The sequence below is a fragment of the Astyanax mexicanus genome, chromosome 21 (assembly GCF_023375975.1).
Source record: "Astyanax mexicanus isolate ESR-SI-001 chromosome 21, AstMex3_surface, whole genome shotgun sequence".
In the NCBI taxonomy this organism is placed as follows: Eukaryota; Metazoa; Chordata; class Actinopteri; order Characiformes; family Acestrorhamphidae; genus Astyanax; species Astyanax mexicanus.
The window spans coordinates 39,296,001-39,315,038 of NC_064428.1; the positions used below are offsets into that span (position 1 = coordinate 39,296,001).

The following is a 19,038-nucleotide window of genomic DNA, read 5'->3' on the forward strand; positions in this document are numbered from 1 at the left end:
TTGATGTGCCTCATGACCAGCTTCTCAAAACACTTCATGATGATTGGAGTAAGTGCGATGGGACGGTAGTCATTGAGGCAGGACACTCAAGACTTATTTGGCACTTGTGCATCCAGGCTAGTCTTGAAGCACGTTGGAAGGTCTGCAGTACTCCGAGAACTGTTGAAAATGTTCATGAGAACATCTGCAAGCTGTTGTGCACATCCTTTCCATGGGTTGACAGTGGTGGCACAGTACCTGGTCGTTTTGAGGAGGTGTGGTCTTCCTTGCTCTCGTGTAGAATGCCTTGTCGGCACTTGTGCATCCAGGCTGGTCTGTAGCCGTAAATTCAGGTGTGTTAAAAGTAGTTTGTGTGGTTTCTGATCAGTATCAGTAGTGGTACAGGGTTATGATTGGTGATTGGGGCTGAAATCTCTAGAATATTTACTTTACCTTTTCTACTCTGTGTTTAAATGTGTGTTCCCTTATAATAATCCCTTATATATTTATTATATAGTCTTAAAAGACAAATACTGAACATGTTACCCTTTAATTGCAGTAATAAGTAAAAAGTTATTGGACTGAATTTAGTTAAATTAGTTTGCAGAGCACTACTAGCTTATTACTTATTACTAATTTATTTCTTTGACAGTCCTGTAAACAAGAAGTAGTTACAGTATTATTTAAATGAATGCAGGACCGAAATAAACCACAAGCTTTATCAGCTTTAACTTCAGCGCTGTTTCTTCAGTCTTCACTCGCTGTTCTCCTGCTGCAGACGACACTCAGTTCAGAGAGGTAAAAACAGCTCAATTTCTGTAATTTTTATATATTTATAGCAATATTTAAAAGTCTGAACTGTAAAACTGTAGAAAATCAATCATAAAAGTTGCCTTTGAGGTAAATGTGCTAGATCATTCCTATTTCTAATTCAATACTGGTTGAGATGGATCAGTATTGATTGTAATGCAAAAATGATTTCTATCATTTGATGTACTCTCTCTATACTGTATTAATATATATATATATGTGTGTGTGTGTGTGTGTGTGTGTGTATGTGTGTGTTTGTGTGTGTGTGTGTGTGTGTGTGTGTGTGTATGTGTGTGTGTACAGTGGTGTGTTTGTATTGTTTTATTTTTTTGTATGATTTTATCTTTAAGTATAAAGCTTTATTGTTTGATGTTGTGCAGGCTGATGATGTCACTTCCTCTGGTGTTTCTGCTGATGGTTGTTGGTGAGTCAGAAGATCCTACTGTAACTCCATCACTGAAACATCTGACTTTATCTCCCTCACTGTTCTCTTTCATCATGACTGTAGTGATTCACTGCTGAACTGATCATTAAACTGTTCTGGACTAGAACTAGACTCTCTCTAGAACTCCAGGAACCTCAGAGCTCTTCTCTCTTTATGTTTTCTCTCAGAATCAGATCAGTGTTGTTCAGTAGCTGCTGGAGTTTCTGACTGTCTGATAATCTCCAGCCTCAGTAATCAGATCTTTACTGCATCTTATGTTTCAGGAGCTTCTGGAGCAGAGTGGAGTACGAATTACATCCAGCAGGAAATATGTGCTTTAAATGGATCTACAGTGTTTATGAACGGAAGTTTTACACATCCAGAACGTCTTAGAGTCAAACAGAAGTTTTGGGTCATAGATGTAGTTCCAAAGCAAGAGCCACCTGATCTGAGAACAATCCCAGGTTACTCAGGCAGGGTTGAGTATTTTCATGATAAAAATAATAATTTCGCCCTCAAACTGAGTAACGTAATGAAGAAGGATGAACATGAGTACTGCTACAGAGTCATAACAGATGTAGAAGGTCAGAGATGGATGAGAAGTCCTGGAATTAGACTCAGAGTTACAGGTAAGTTAAAGCAGAGCTTCTCAATGTTTTCCTGTTTAAATAAATCACTTTCCTGTTCTGATGATTCTCAAATGATCTCAGAGCTCCATGTAGAATCTCCTGGAGAAGTAACAGAAGGAGAATCAGCAGTTCTGACGTGTAAAACCACCTGCAGTCTGACTGATCCAACATTCATCTGGTACAAAGATGGACGTCCTTTAACCACAGAGATGATCCAGAAGAATCAGCAGCTCCACCTGCAGACAGTCAGCAGTGAGGATGCAGGCAGTTATAGCTGTGCTGTAAGAGGATCTGAACATCTCCCCTCTACTGCTCAAACTCTCAGAGTCAGACGTGAGTAAAGTTCTCATTCTTCTCTAAACTCTGGGAATGGTTGAACCACACAGTGATGTTAGAGATTAGCAAGAAACGCTAAAGTCAGATCTGTCTCTAGATCCTCCAAAGAACGTCTCAGTGTCCATCAGTCCCTCTGGTGGAATAGTGGAGGGAAGTTCAGTGACTCTGACCTGCAGCAGTGATGGAGACCCACCTGTGGAGATCTACACCTGGTTTAAAGAAGATGGAGACTCACCTGTAGGATCTGGACAGAGTTTCAGCATCATCAGCATCACTGCTGATCACACTGGACTGTACTACTGTGAAGCTCAGAATGCAGTTGGAGTTCAGAATGGATCTGTGATGATTGGTGTTCAGAGTAGGTGGAGAATAATAATGTAAATAGTTCCAGTATTTAAATAAAGACTCAGTAAAGTGATGGAAATGATCTTCTTCCCTCAGAAAAACAGATCAGATCTGCAGTTTGGATCACAGTGGGAGGAGGAGGAGGATTTCTTCTTCTTCTTCTCTTTCTGATGATCTTGTTCTTTATCTACAGGTCAGTACAGTTTAGCTCTAAGTCTCCTCATTCAGAAAGTTCTGTTATGTAAAGGTTTGGTTTTGTGTTCCTTCATCACAGGATGAAGAAAAGAGCTGCTGGATCTGAAGGTACTGGATCAAATCAGGTAAATTTATCTTATTAATCACCGATAAACACATGTAATTATGAGGTTCACCAGGAGGTGGCAGTAATTTCCTTTAGATTAAATCAACACATCTAATCTAACTCAATAAAACATGATTAATTAATCTCCTTCATGATCTGGATCAGATGTGATGGAACAGGTTATGCTGGAGAAGCTGCAGTTCAGTGGATCCAGAACCAGAATTAAAACACTGCTTTAGAAAATCACTGTAATGCTGTAATTCCACACTGTGTCCTGTAGGGGGCAGTAGGTGTAGCTGTAAGGTTTATGGGATATAAGTGAGAAAAGGTGAGGGTGCTGTCCAAAGTGCTGATCTAAGAGCTGAACCTGAATCAGAACTACTGATTACAGAACATGATCTTTTTAATAAATATTAGAAATTGATCTATTTTTTGAATATTTGAGAAATATTCTGTATGGATATTGAGTTTAGATTTCGAGAAGCTTCTAGAACTATGAGATCTATCAGGAAGTTTCTAGAACTGTCCAGAATTGTGTAGAACTTTCTAGAACTTTATGGGACTGAATAACCAATCATTTCATACGATGTTCTGATGAGGAAGTGAACTTGTGTATAGAGCTATAGTTCATTTAGATCATTAATTTAGGCATCATTCATTCCAGCAGATGCATTTTGCTCGTTCTGTGGACAATTTATGAAGACAAGAGTGAAAAAGTTCTCAGTTCTGAATGTTTTTTGGCTATTTTTGTTGATGGGAAGTGATTGGGGGATTTTAAAAACTGTAAATCCTGATGGGTTTTTAAGGCTTTTACACAGATTTTTCATGTTTTCTTTGTTATTTTGGAACTGACTGGATACAAGTGCACACTGCTAAAGAAAGAACTGGGAATTTTTGGAAAAAGCGATATAATAAATATAATAAACACATTTTTGTGCATGTGAAATGTTCATTGTTTCTATGAGATAAGTCAAAATTTGGTGTTTTATCTTAATAAATGCAAAACTAGCATAGGCCAATGTTATAAAATCAAAGTTAATGAGGAAACTTGGTGTTTATATACATGAGAGCAGTTAAAATATAAGAGTTAGAACTAAAAACAGATCAAATTGATTGTTGAAAGTGATCCTGATTGATGAGTTTAGACTCTTGATCTCCATCATTCTGATCTCCACATCTCCTCTAACCGTCCCCCCAGCAGAACCCTGACCCTAATGCTAAAGACCCCACCTACACAGCTCTCCAGCGCAGAACCAGGTCCTCTGATGATGAGTACCAGACTCTCGCAGTGAGTGTCTCTTCATAAACCCTTCCTCTAGATCTTTAAAGAGTTCCTAGCTCTCTAAACCCAGTGGAGATCTTTCATTCTTCTCTTTCATCTTCTGCTTTATTCTATCTCTCCCTCCCACAGGCTGCTCAGGCCAGGTCTACTGACGACACCTATGAAGCTCTGGACCCTCAGTCCAGGTCTCCAGAGTACGAGACTCTAGCAGTGAGTTCCACAGTTTAAAGATCATCACACTTTAACACAGAACATAAGTACCTTCTTCCAGGTAACAGACTGAGTTCTAACCTGGATTTATATCCTCAGACTGAAGGTTAGACTGTTGGAGTGAAGGTGGGAGACTGTAGACCAGTTCTGATACACTTTACTGACTTTATTCCTTTTTCAGACGCTGAGAATCCAACACTGAGAAGAAGATCAGCCTGGAGAATGATCTCACCTGCTGAAGAGAGGCAGATTTATTCTATTATACATTACTGTTTATTCTAACTCTCTTTTCTTCTGCTCTTCTTTCTCTTCTTTTGTTTTTGGATCGTAGGGTAATAGAGGACGCTCTCTCTTTCAATTAAACTCATTTACTAGTGAATTAAAAGACATTTTTTTAATATTCATTGTAAAAATAATACAATTCAACTATGTTTTCTTTTATGTAGTGTAATAGAGCCCTATTTTAGTGATCTATAGTCATCAACTGTGCTCCCTGCAGCTTAATTTAGGATGTGTCAATGTGTCTTTGCTTTCATAACGACAGGAAAAGTAAACCTTGCGCAACTTAATATGCACAAAAGCCATGTACCAAATCTCTTAATTAATCAAGGTTGTGGTTAATTTTTAGTATAACGTGAAATAAACCAATCAGAGTATCTCTTGCTCATCATTCTCTTTAAGAGTCAGGTGAGCTCTGTCTTTGGGGGATTGCTATTGTAACGGTGCAGCTACCTGGACGTGTCCAACAAACTCTTCTCAGCAGAGGAAACTGAGCTGCTGGTTGACGCTGTGAAGGAGCTCCAGCAGCTCATTTACGGGAACAGCAATGTTATTTTATTTACTTTTCTGTTTATTGTTGATGTAAAAGTTGTGGAGATAGCGATGAACTCTGACTGTTGGCGTCTGTCTAGGTTGTATTCAGTCAGTGGAGCTCCTGTGTTTTCTGTTACCAAGATAAACAAGCAAAACCGAAATGTACCTGAACACACCTCATTTCCAGAACACCACGCCCATCAGGTGTAAGTGTAAGATGTAAGGGGTGTAAGATAGCTATGAGCATCACAACATGCCTTGCACAGGATGTAAGATAGGGATCATAGAGTTTATAATGTGTGTAGCTTCAGCATTGTATCGTTCTTTTCTGGAAATTTGTGGAAGGTTGGGTCCTCAGAAAGGTCATGAATGAGGACAACACTCCAGGGGTCTGAATTTCGGGTCTAAAAGCTCTTTTTTGGAACAGAATCTGTAACTCTGTTAGAAATGGAATTGAGATCCAGCTGTGTTTTAAGAGCAGAGACAGAGATGGAGTCTAGGATTGGATTTTTATCCAGTTATAGATGTAAATAAAGAGAATTAAAGAGTTAATTCAGACAGAATGATCAGAGTGGAGACACAGCTTGTAATTGATTGAATTTTTATTGTATTTTAATTTTTATTTTTCTTTGCATTAAAAAGCTGTATTTGGTTAATTTTTTTTTTACTTTTAATAAAGTTGACGAATGCAAATTTGGACTTTTGGGCTGATTTTATAAACAATAAAGCAAACTTGAATTATTTCTATTTTTATTAATAATAATATTATTATTAGTAGTAGAGATATTACTGCAGAAGTAGTGTTAGTATTTTCTTTGTTCTTTTTAATTAGTTTTGTTTATTTAGGTATTTATTTCATTCCCTTTATTGCAAATGTGTACATATCAATATTTCACATTTCATTTGTCATTATAAATATGCTTTACTTCATAAATGGGTTTGACCCATTGGGGTTGATATTAAATATAAAAATCTCTCAGCTTCACAGATCTCTGTATTAAAGCCTCTAATTTCACACAGCAGACTAAACAGCGCCCCCTGCTCTCAGTTCCCAAACTGCAGACAGAATCATCACCCCTCACTACTGCTTAAAGACACAGTAACCATAACAATAACAGCAGAATTATCACTTTAATGATCATCAGGATTGGTGGAGACGTTCATAAAGCATCATTATTAATATTTAATTATGTATTAAATTATGAGTTTATATCTTCTGTGTGCAGAGCGCTGATGGTAAGAAGGAGATGAGTTTCTGCTGCTGGGGTTTATTTCACAGTTACAGCGGAAATCACAAGCAGTCAGCTGAACTGTAAAGTCTTCTAAAGTGAGAATATGCAAATGTGTGAAGCTCTGGAGGCTGATAGTGATCTTTGTTCAGTTGTTGTTTACTCAAATAAACATTAGTAACCAAGCAGCAGGACAGGCCCTCGTGCACCAGGACACAAGTGCAGGCCCTCGTGCAGCAGGACACAAGTACAGGTCCTCGTGCAGCAGGACACAAGTACAGGCCCTCGTGCACCAGGACACAAGTACAGGCCCTCGTGCAGCAGGACACAAGTACAGGCCCTCGTGCACCAGGACACAAGTACAGGCCCTCGTGCAGCAGGACACAAGTACAGGCCCTCGTGCACCAGGACACAAGTACAGGCCCTCGTGCAGCAGGACACAAGTACAGGCCCTCGTGCAGCAGGACACAAGTACAGGCCCTCGTGCAGCAGGTCTGTCTGTAGCAGTAGATTCAGGTTAAAGTAGTTTGTGTGGTTTCTGATGTATCAGTAGTGGTAGAGTGTTATGATTGGTGATTGGGGGAGGGGTTTAGATTAATGATAACGTTTTTCACTCTAGCTTAAAGGTTATGTATATTCTGTTAGAAGAAAATCACCATATTGGGCTGTAATTTTGGTGCAGGGGGAGTTCTGGGGGGCTAGTGCCCCTCCCCCAACACACTTAGACCGGCACACTAATATAAATACTCATTTTCCAGTCTGACCCTTTTATACTCCTGTATCAACCCTACGCCGTAGCCCGATGTGCACCTCTCCAGAAACGTGACTACGATAGCACTTAGCGCAGTTAGCGGCTAATACTGCTCTAGCAGTGCTGGCCGGAGTTAGCAGTAGGCTACAGGCTGATAATACTCACCTCTGAATGGCAAAAGATGTAGCACAGTTAGCGGCTAATGCTAATACTGCTCTAGCAGTGCTGGCCATGGTTAGCAGTAGGCTACAGGCCGATAATACTCACCTCTGAATGGCAAAAGATGTAGCACAGTTAGCGGCTAATGCTAATATTGCTCCAGCAGTGCTGGCCGGGGTTAGCAGCAGGCCACAGGCCGATAATAGTCACCTCTGAACGGCAAAAGATGTAGCACAGCTAGCGGCTAATGCTAATATTGCTCCAGCAGTGCTGGCCGGGGTTAGCAGCAGGCTACAGGCCGATAATATCTCTGAACAAAAAAGAGTTTAGCACTTAGCGCCATTAGCAGCTAATGCTAATACTGCTCTTGACTCAGCATTGAGAACAAAACTCAAATGTTTGGAGTGGAGAATAGGCACTTAAAGAGAGCCCAAAATATCAAAATGAAAAAGCTTTTAAAGTCCAATTATAAGTGTTCATGAACTGGGTGAATTATTAGTGAAATGCAATTAATTCTTCAGGTAAAGTGTTTTGTTACGTCTCAGTCTTAGAAAGGGGAGGAGGTTTAACACTTTCTGATGGTAGAAGCTGAACTTTAACATCACTTTAACATGAAGTTTGGTGATAGGAGCTTCTGTAGATCAGGTGAGGATATTTTATGTTTGCAGTTGTTCCTCTTCTCATCAGCAGCTGCAGTTCATTCTAGCTTCACACATTTTAAGCAGGAATAGTTTTCCGATTATTTCATTCAATATCTCTTCATATCTCTTCTATTATTAATACCTGAATAACTTCGCACCCTCCACTCCCCTTCACCACATTAATTATATTATCTTTATTTTCATAAACTTGTAATCTACAGAATCTCCAGCCTCAGTAATCAGATCTTTACTGCATCTTATGTTTCAGGAGCTTCTGGAGCAGAGTGGATTGTGACGTACGAACAGCAGAAAATATGTGCTGTAAATGGATCTACAGTGTTTATTAAAGGCACTTTTACACTCCCATCTGATTTAGGCAAACTTGAACTAAAAAAAACATTTTGTATGAAATATCCAGATCCCTGGGTGGAGCCGACTGATCTGAGATTAGGTCCAGATTACTCAGGCAGGGTTGAGTGTTTAACTGATAATAAAACGTACTACTCTCTCAAACTGAGTAACGTAACGAAAAAGGATGAACGCAAGTACAACTTCAGAATCAAAGCAGATGATGATCAAAAGAAATGGATGGGAAATCCTAATGTCATTCTTAATGTTACTGGTGAGATTATTTTTTTAATTGTTTTTCCAAAATTCGACAATTTCAGTAAACAAAATAAAAAAGAATTTAATGAGAATTCTCTCCTTGTCTCAGAGCTCCATGTAGAATCTCCTGGAGAAGTAACAGAAGGAGAATCAGCAGTTCTGACGTGTAAAACCACCTGCAGTCTGACTGATCCAACATTCATCTGGTACAAAGATGGACGTCCTTTAACCACAGAGATGATCCAGAAGAATCAGCAGCTCCACCTGCAGACAGTCAGCAGTGAGGATGCAGGCAGTTATAGCTGTGCTGTAAGAGGATCTGAACATCTCCCCTCTACTGCTCAAACTCTCAGAGTCAGACGTGAGTAAAGTTCTCATTCTTCTCTAAACTCTGGGAATGGTTGAACCACACAGTGATATTAGAGATTAGCAAGAAACGCTAAAGTCAGATCTGTCTCTAGATCCTCCAAAGAGCGTCTCAGTGTCCATCATTCCCTCTGGTGGAATAGTGGAGGGAAGTTCAGTGACTCTGACCTGCAGCAGTGATGGATACCCACCTGTGGAGAACTACACCTGGTTTAAAGATGGTGGAGACTCACCTGTAGGATCTGGACAGTTTCAGTATCATCAACATCACTGCTGATCACACTGGACTGTACTACTGTGAAGCTCAGAATGCAGTTGGAGTTCAGAATGGATCTGTGATGATTGATGTTCAGAGTAGGTGGTGAATAATAATGTAATTAGTTCCAGTATTTAAATAAAGACTCAGTAAAGTGATGGAAATGATCTTCTTCCCTCAGAAGATCAGATCAGATCTGCAGTTTGGATCTCAGTGGAAGGAGAAGGAGGATTTCTTCTTCTTCTTCTTCTTCTTCTCTTTATTTTGATCTTAATCTTCATCTCTAGGTCAATAGAATTTAGTAGAACATGGTAGAACTTCATTTGGTTTATAGCATTGTGTTAAACACTGTAAGTGTTCTGTTCTGTTCATCTGATCAGGATGGATCAGATCAGGTAAAATATCCAGCAGATATTTTACCAGAAGAAGCGTTTGGTACTCTGTCGGCTAGATACGTGTTAGCTTACCCGGTAAATTAGCGCGATAAGCTCGGCTCTGTCCGCCATGTTTTTAAATCTGAGCGCTGAAACTCTGAGCTGGTGAAATGCATCATGGGATTGCTTTCCTGGTGAAGGAAACATCTCATGCTGCCTTCAGAATCAGATTGGACCGCAGCTTGTGTTTAACCTGTGTTTAATCTCTTATAAAATAGAAGAAGAGAAAAAAAAATCTGGGATAATTCATTTGAAAAACAAATTATTTTGGACTTGATAAATAATGATTTCTCTTTTTTTACAGGACATTGGACTCAATGGTCAGGATGATAAAACATCCACAAATTCAGACTACGTTGACATGGACGTGAGTTTATAATATTAAAGCTGCGTTGATGTAGTGATAATATATTTAATGATTACAGCATTAAAGTGAATGGAAACTCTATTAGTTTATTGGGGAAAATGTACAGTTATGTGAGTTAGAAGCTTGCATCTCAGCTGCTTCTATAGATGGTGGATTGATGCTAAATCTAGAAATCTGGTGGAGACATTCCTGGGAAACTCTTGCTGTATCTGGGTGAGCATTATCCTGCTGTAAAATGCTATCATTTGGGCGTTCTGCTATGAGAAGCAACAACATTTGTGTCTGCAGGATGTCCTGCACATATCACTGAGCTCTTACTGTTCCTCCTATCACTACTAGGGGTGACCGACCATCATATCACACCAGCAGTTTACACTGTGAACTTCTCAGTCCACCTAGTCTCAGTGAATGTAATAGTGGCTTGCTGAAGGCCATGCCATGCAATTACGAGGCACTATCTCATTGCTCATTGCTATCTTACACCCTGTCAACAGTCTATTTTCACACCTTTCACCTGCATCGTTTAAATAGCAATAGTGCTTCTGAATATATCTACACTCATGTTCTGCACATATCACTGAGCTCTTACTGTTCCTCCTATCACTACTAGGGGTGACCAACCATCATATCACACCAGCAGTTTACAGTGTGAACTTCTCAGTCCACCTAGTCTCAGTGAATGTAATAGTGGCTTGCTGAAGGCCATGCCATGCAATTACAAGGCACTACCTCATTGCTCATTGCTATCTTTAACCCTGTCAACAGTCTATTTTCACACCTTTCACCTGCATCGTTTAAATAGCAATAGTGCATCTGAATATAGCTACACTCATGGGCGTGACAAGAGACACGCTGATTGGTTTATTTTACATTACACCCAAAAATTAAGCACACCCATGATTAATTAAGAGAAATAGTATATGCCTTATATAAGTTTTAAGGCTGAGCAAGGCTATGACAGCAATGACACACTGACACGCCCTAAATCAAGCTGCATGGTTGATGGCTCACCTATAAATCACTAAAATGGGCCCTTACTGTTTTTTTTTACAGAGCTCCAGTTATTTATTAATAAATCATTTATTAATTTAGAATCAAGCTTTATTTAACAAAGAACATATATGTACATAGTTAAATTCATATGAACTAAGCACATTTTTTGTCTAATATTAATAACTTTATGTGTGTGTGTGTCTTCTAAACTGTATTTCCATCCCATAGAATTTGGTAAAGCAACAGTGAGAACATCTCCTTCATTGTCATTTTGGACCATCTATGGACAGACCTTTCCTCGCACAGCTTTGAATACACTCTCTTTTGGACACCTGTTCTGATTCATGCTTCCAAATGCTTTAATTAAAGTTGTGCTCAATGCAATGTCAAGTCTCTTGCCAATAGAATAACTTCTGTAAGGCCAATATTGAGTTGTGGAGCAGTGAAACTGGGTCCATCCGATACTTTTTTTGGATGGGATGATTTGGGGATGAGTTCGGTGGTGGTCATCCAAGATCTGGCCTATGGTTGAACACAATCAAAACCTCACAGCAATGCTCCAAAATCGAATAGAGCTAGGCGTTCCCTGGACAGTAGAAACAGCTACTTAGAAAAAAAAGCTATAGATAAACATGTTTTTATTTAAAAAAATTTCAGCAGGTGTCCCAATATTTTTCACCGTTTATTACATTTTCGCCAATAATTCTATTCTATTCTATAAGCTTATATTATCAATAAGTTCTCAATACATCAATTTTATGCTTTTGCTTTGCTTCATTTTCAAACATCATTTCTATATTTTTAATTTGTGTATTCTGTCTGTAATAAAGCATATATAAACTAAATCAACGTATAGAACCGTTGTTTTGTTTGACTGTATAAAAGCACGAACAGCAAAACTGAAGTGAAGTGAATCATCATTTTTTTCCAGTGATTAATTCCAACAGGTAGTTTTTCTCCAGAAATTGTTTTCTAAAAATGTTATTCTGCCACTTAAGAATGACTAAAGTGAGTAGGTCTTTGTTTTTTGCTATACAAGCTCTGGTTGCAAAGTCGACAGTATGGGTGATACAATTTCGCAATTTGGCATATTTAAAGTAATGGTGACTTAGAACTTAAGTTCATTCAACTTTAAAGTTAAAATTTAAGTTATTATTGTTTAAATTTCCTTTGAACTTCATGGTCAGGTGAATTAAATACATAGCTCAGAAAATGACAGTTTTACATCATAGAAGCTGCATAATCATAATAAATGATCTACAACTATAACTGACTTAAGATAGTCTTGAGGAAATGAATAAACACTGATGGTGTCAGAAACTAGACTACACACTCAACATGCCAATATATGGTTGTAAATCCAAGCTCTATTGATGGCTCTCACCCTTTAGTCTATTGGCTTCCAGTGTGCAGTTTTTAATCCAACATTCACATAAACTCAGTAATTTAATACAACCTCACAAGTTGGGTTTTGCACCTAGCAAATATCTGGAGTTTATTAATCTGGAATTAGACAGAAATATGTGTTGATTCTCTAATTTAGAGGTGTTTACTAATAATACTAATAAATGTATTACTTTGTTTTAATGTTTGCAGAAATTGATGAAGAAATAAACTGTAAATAATAAATAATAGTAATTAAAATGCAAATAATTAATCATAGAAAAATATGCTCTCTCTCTGTGTTCAAAGAGCAAGATTAGCATGATAAAGGAAGTTCAAGACAAAGCTGCAGAGGAAATGATGCTTTACTATAGGCCTCATAGTCTTAAACCATGACACAGAGTTCATCCACAGATAGATTTGATAAGTATGATGGCTGAAATGTAGGATAAAGCATTGAATATTAGGAAATGTATTATTTTCTTAGTTTAAGAATATTTGTTTTAAGAATTTATGCCATAAAGAAAAAAGTTGCTTGATCAGTAAACAAGTTTCAGAAGGTCATAAGTACAGCGGATGTGTGATATTGTGGTTTCTCAAACCTCGCTTAAGAGCTGTGCATATTCAAATGTGACATGTGCGCACAAACATAACCTAAAGGAACATGTTGGATATTGGATCTAAGAAACAAAGAGTCTGGTCCTAATTCTAAACCTAAACCCACATTTAACCTCATCCCAAAATGTAACCTCCACCCTGATCATAATCCTAACTCTAGGATTCAATTTAAATTAAATCCTATGACCCTAACCCTGAACATAATCCTGGCCTAAACCAAGTAAATCCTTAGCCTTACCCTGGCCTAAACCAATAATACCCCTATAAATCAATCACATCCCTATCCCCAACCATGGCCAATATCTTGGCCTAAAACAAGTAAATCCTTAACCTACCCAAACATATCCCTAACCCTAACCCTGGATATAATCCTGGCCTAAACCAAACATATCCCTAACCCTAACCCTGGACATAATCCTGACCTAAACCAAACATATCCCTAACCCTAAAAATGGCAATAATCCTGGCCTAAACCGAACATATCCCTAACCATGGCCATAATCCTGGCCTAAACCGAACATATCCCTAACCCTAACCATGGCCATAATCCTTGCCTAAATCAGTAACATCCCTATCCCTAACCATGGCCATTTTCTTGGCCTAAACCAAGTAAATCCTTAACCTTACCCTGGCCATAACCCTAGCCTAAACCAATAATATCCCTATCCCAAACAGTGGACATAATCCTGGCCTAATCAATAATAATCATATCCCTAACCATGGCCATAATCTTGGCCTAAACCAAGTAAATCCTTAAACCTAACCCTGGCCTAAACCAATAATATCCCTAACCTAGGCCCAAATCTTGGCCCAAAACCAACCAAATTCCTAACCCTAACTCTGGCCATAATCCTGCCCTGAACCAACCATATCCCTAACTCTAGCCATGGCCATAATCCTGGCCTAAACCAATAATACCCCTAACCTAGGCCCAAATCTTGGCTCAAAACCAACCAAATTCCTAACTCTAACCCTGGCCATAATCCTGGCCTAAACCAGTCATATATCTAAACCTCATCTTGGCCATAATCCTGGCCTAAACCAAGCACATCCCAATCACATCCCTATCCCTGGCCACAATCCTGTCTTAAATGGAAATGATCATAGTCTAAACCCTGACACATAGAGTTCATCTACAAATAGACTTGATAAGTATGATGGTAGAAATGCAGGATAAAGCTTTGAATATTAGGAAATGTATTATTTTCCAAGTTATTTGCTTTAAGAATTTTCTGCATTTTTTTATTTGTCCGTTCAGTGAGCAAGTTCCAGAAAGTCATAAGTACAGCGGATGTGTGATACTGTGGTTTCTCAAACCTCGCTTAAGAGCTGCACATATTCAGGAAGCTCAAGATGGGCCACAAGATAAAAGCGCAGTATAAATCTCACTTAAATTCACACATATATTCTGATGTAGCATTTGCACACAAACTTAACCTAAAAGAACATGCTGGATATTGGATTATTGTAACAAATGGTCTGGTCCTAATTCTAAACCTAAACCAACATTTAATCTCAACCCAAAATGTAACCCCTACTCTTGGACTAAACCAAGCATATCTCTAAGCATCACCCTGGCCATAATTCTAACCTAAACTATGCTTATTCCTGAATTTCATCCTGTCCAAAATCCTGACCTAACCCAAGCATACCCCTGTCCCTAACCCTCGACATAATCCTGCCCTAAACCGATCACATCCCTATCCCTAACCCTGCACATAATCCTGGCCTAAACCTATCACATCCCTGTCCTTAACCCTCGACATAATCCTGGCCTAAACCAATCACATCCCTATCCCTAACCTTCAACAAAGTCCTGGCCTAAACCAATCACGTCCCTATCCCTAACCCTGCACATGATTCTGGCCTAAACTGATCATATCCATAGCCCTTTCCTGGCCTAAACCAAGTAAATTCTTAACCCTAACCCTGGTCATAATCCTGACATAAACCAAAAATAGTGCTAACCCTAACCCTGGACATAATCCTGGCCTAAACCAAGCAATTCCGTAAAGCTAACCCTCATCCTGATCATAAATTGGGCTTCAACCAAAAACCTGGGCTTCAGATTGACCATATTTTTGGGGCTACATTTAACATAACCCAAAACTTAAACCTAACTCTCATCCTGGCTTTAATCCCGGTCTTAACCATAATCTTGACCCTAACCCTAACCCTCTTCCTGGCTTTAATCCCAATCTCATCCACAACTTTAACACAAATCTTAATCCTCTTCCTGGTTCTAATCCCAATTTTAACCATAACCTCAACTCAAACCCTAACCCTCTTTCTGGCTCTAATACCAATGTTAAGAATAATCTCAACCCTTCCTTTCTCTAATGTCAATTTTAACCATAATCTCAACCCTTCCTGGCTCTAATCCCAATCATAACCATAATCTCAACCCTTCCTGGCTTTAATCCCAATCTTAACCATAACCTCAACCCAAACCCTAACCCTCTTCCTGGCTCTAATCCCAATCTTAACCATAATCTCAACCCTTCCTGGCTCTAATGTCAACTTTAATCATAATCACAACCCTTCCTGGCTCTAATCCTAATCTTAGCCATAATCTCAACCCTAAACCATGACCTTCACCCAGGCTATGATCTTGACCTTAACATTGGCCTTTAACCTAAAACCAAACCCTAATTCTGATGTTTAATTCTGATAAATAAAGTATTTATTATGAGCATGTTACTCCTGATCATGTGCTAATCTAAAACATCAGAAATCATTGATAAATCCAGCAGCAGAGGAAGATGGGCAGCAGACCGTTGTCTCCAGGGAACCATCAAAACACTGAAATGAGGAAATGAAAGCGCCACAGTCTCAGAGTTGGTAGATAAATCAGTGTGTCACTGGCTGCTGCCGAGAAGGTCACATGCTTCCTGTAAGAGGAAAGAGTATATTAATAGGGTTAAAGTACATCATCAGCCTACAGTGAAATGAGACACTTTAAAAACTACTTCAGATTTGTACATTCAGAGATGACCCTCATTACAAGACGGTAAGATCACTTTGAATTAACAAAACATTTTATTGTACCTTTTACCAGAGTAAAATTAAACTATTCAAAATTTTGCATTGAATATCATTTGAAACTGAGCAAATTATATAATAAGATATTTATAATGTATTGACTACTACTTACACAATACTGTATGTACAAATGTTGGTGGACACTTTCTATTCTAATAAATGATGCATTCAGTGACTTCAGGATGCATCCATTGCTAGCTGTGATGTGCAGACATAAATATATGTTTAAACCATAAACATAAATACTTGAAAAGCTTGTGTATTCCCTGTAAAGCAAGTCTTTTTAAAATAATAGGACTTTATACTGTAAAGCGTATACGGCTCTGGAAAGAATTAAGAGAGAACTTCAGTTTCTGAACCAGTTTCTTTGATTTTGCTATTTATAGGTTTATGTTTGAGTAAAATAAACATGGTTGTTTTATTCTATAAACTACAGACAACATTTCTCCCACATTACAAAAACAAATATTCTCATTTAGAGAATTTATGTGCAGAAAAAAAGATGCAGAGCTTTCAGACCTCTGAAATACAAAGAAAACAAGTCATTTCTTCTGTTCCCCAGTAATTTTCCATCACATGTGTCTATTTGTAGTTCCGCCCCCTCGTTACCTGTTTCCCCAGGTGTGTGCTTCCTGTTTGTATAAATAGTCCCCTTGTGTCTGTGTTTCTTTGTTGGTCTTTGCACTAACCTCTGTTGTTTTGTCGTTCCGAGTTTTCTCTAGTCTCAGCCCTTGTTTATTCCTTGTTTATTTCTTTGTTTATTTCCCTTGTTCATATCTTGTTTATTCCTTTGTTTTCCTTGCCCTATTTTGTTTATTGAGTCTTGTTTCAGTTACTCGTTTGTTTCTTTGTTTTCCCTGTTTGTTTATGTCATTATTACTCCTCATTTGTTTTGGTTTGTTTCATTATTTATTTGTTATTTATTTAATAAATTACCTGACACAAGTTCATATTCATAAAGTTTTAAGAGTTCAGAAATCAATATTTGGTGGAATAAGCCTGGTTTTTAATCACAGTTTTTTTCATGCATCTTGTCATCATCTTCCCCTCCACCAGTCTTACACACTGCTTTTGGATAACTTTATGCTGCTTTACTCCTGGTGCAAAAATTCAAGCAGTTCAGTTTGGTTTGATGGCTTGTGATCATTCATCTTCCTCTTGATTCCTATTGAGTGTTTCTGTTTTTCACTTTTACCCAGAGTCCGAAAACCTGTTGGTATTAAAGACTAAGCTAAGAACCTTCACTCAGGATGGCTCCTCTTCATCCTCTTCATCCTCCTCTTCTTCTGGTGTTTCTGCTGATGGTTGTGGGTGAGTTAGAAGATCCTACTGTTATTTTATACTTGCAACATCTCAATGCACATATTCTTTTCTTTATAAACTCAACTGTTGCTTTAAAAAGCAATTAACTCTTTACATTTAGGCATGCTAACTTTAGTTCTGAGTTAGCTTTTTACTCAGAATCAGCTCAGTGTTGTAAAATAACTAGAGATCTTTACTGCATCATATGTTTCAGGAGCTTCTGGAGCAGAGTGGAGTGTAACTTACGACCAGCAGGAAATATGTGCTGTAAAAGGATCTACAGTTTCCATGACTGGACGTTTTCAACACCCAGAAGGTCTAAAAGTGACTGAGACGTTTTGGATCAGAGATTCCTTTAACATTTTGAATTGGACTGATCTGCGAACAGCGTCTGATTACTCCGGCAGGGTTGAGTATTCAGTTAATGAACAGAATCACGTCTCCTTTAAACTGAGTAGCGTAATGAAGAGGGACGAACAGGAGTACTGCCTCAGAATTATCACAAACGAAGAAAAGCAAAGATATCTGGGACGACCTGGAGTAACGCTCTGTGTTACAGGTAAGATTTCTAACTTATAAAACACCTTAAACAGGGGTACGCTTCTCTGGTGAGCTCTTGTTTACATTCCTACCCTGTGACTTTTTAGTTTCCGCTCGTTCTCGTTCTCGGGCGTTTTTTCCCGGCTCTGTCCCAATAGTTCACTAGCCAGGGCAGCGGTAGTGTATTGGAACGTGACCCTGGTGACAGGGGTTTGATCCTGCATGAGGAGCGGTGTGTTTATTTATTTATTTGCTTAGTCCTTTCTTTTTGGGTTTACCTGCTTTGAGATCAACTGTTCTGTAATTGGGTTCAATAACCCTCTGAGCTGGAGAGCTACTAGTCTGTAGCACTCCATCCCATTACACTTCATTTATTTGGCTTGGAAAATAACATGATTATTATATGTTGATTACATTAATTGCTAAGGCAAGCAGAAGGAGTTTCATACTGAAAAAAAAAATACTTTTAACTATTTTTTCTTAGATCTTCAAACTTTAAAACGTGTCTATTTGACCCATGACATTACAGAAATAAGATTTTCATCTCCTGATTTCCTGATGAACTCTTGATCTGATTCACCTTCTAACATGTACAATTCCTGTTCTTTAAAAGTATACGTCAAATTCTTGAAATTTTAAGCTTTTTTTCCTGATCTGATGTTTTTTCTTTGTTTCAGATCTTCATGTAGAATCTCCTGGAGAAGTAACAGAAGGAGAATCAGCAGTTCTGACGTGTAAAACCACCTGCAGTCTGACTGATCCAACATTCATCTGGTACAAAGATGGACGTCCTTTAACCACAGAGATGATCCAGAAGAATCAGCAGCTCCACCTGCAGACAGTCAGCAGTGAGGATGCAGGCAGTTATAGCTGTGCTGTAAGAGGATCTGAACATCTCCCCTCTACTGCTCAAACTCTCAGAGTCAGACGTGAGTAAAGTTCTCATTCTTCTCTAAACTCTGGGAATGGTTGAACCACACAGTGATATTAGAGATTAGCAAGAAACGCTAAAGTCAGATCTGTCTCTAGATCCTCCAAAGAGCGTCTCAGTGTCCATCAGTCCCTCTGGTGGAATAGTGGAGGGAAGTTCAGTGACTCTGACCTGCAGCAGTGATGGAGACCCACCTGTGGAGAACTACACCTGGTTTAAAGGATCATCATCAGTAGGAACAGGAGGAACCTACAGCCTTCCCAACATCAGCTCTGAGGACAGTGGAGAATA

The 19,038-nt window shown here is 38.7% G+C and overlaps 1 protein-coding gene and 1 long non-coding RNA gene across 2 annotated transcripts; both read left to right on the forward strand.

The window, feature by feature from the left end:
- The first annotated feature begins 281 nt into the window (after positions 1-281).
- Positions 282-2,802, forward strand: LOC111188453 (B-cell receptor CD22-like). The gene is made up of 5 exons (XM_049470030.1): positions 282-312; positions 1,498-1,842; positions 1,924-2,175; positions 2,276-2,536; positions 2,798-2,802. Exons 1-5 carry the CDS (start codon positions 282-284, stop codon positions 2,800-2,802), a joined length of 894 nt encoding a protein of 297 aa, XP_049325987.1.
- Positions 2,803-3,971: 1,169 nt separating this feature from the next.
- Positions 3,972-4,635, forward strand: LOC125785792 (uncharacterized). Its single transcript, XR_007428140.1, has 3 exons — positions 3,972-4,112; positions 4,236-4,316; positions 4,498-4,635. It is a non-coding gene; the product is annotated as an uncharacterized LOC125785792 (long non-coding RNA).
- Positions 4,636-19,038: the final 14,403 nt, after the last annotated feature.

What these genes read in the sequence shown, in the direction of transcription:
- LOC111188453 (XM_049470030.1), top strand. Translation starts at nt 282, where the DNA reads ATGCCTTGTCGGCACTTGTGCATCCAGGCTG. An exon ending in GCACTTGTGCATCCAGGCTG is followed by an intron (nt 313 to 1,497) that starts GTCTGTAGCCGT and finishes CTTATGTTTCAG; the next exon opens with GAGCTTCTGGAGCAGAGTGG. An exon ending in AATTAGACTCAGAGTTACAG is followed by an intron (nt 1,843 to 1,923) that starts GTAAGTTAAAGC and finishes AAATGATCTCAG; the next exon opens with AGCTCCATGTAGAATCTCCT.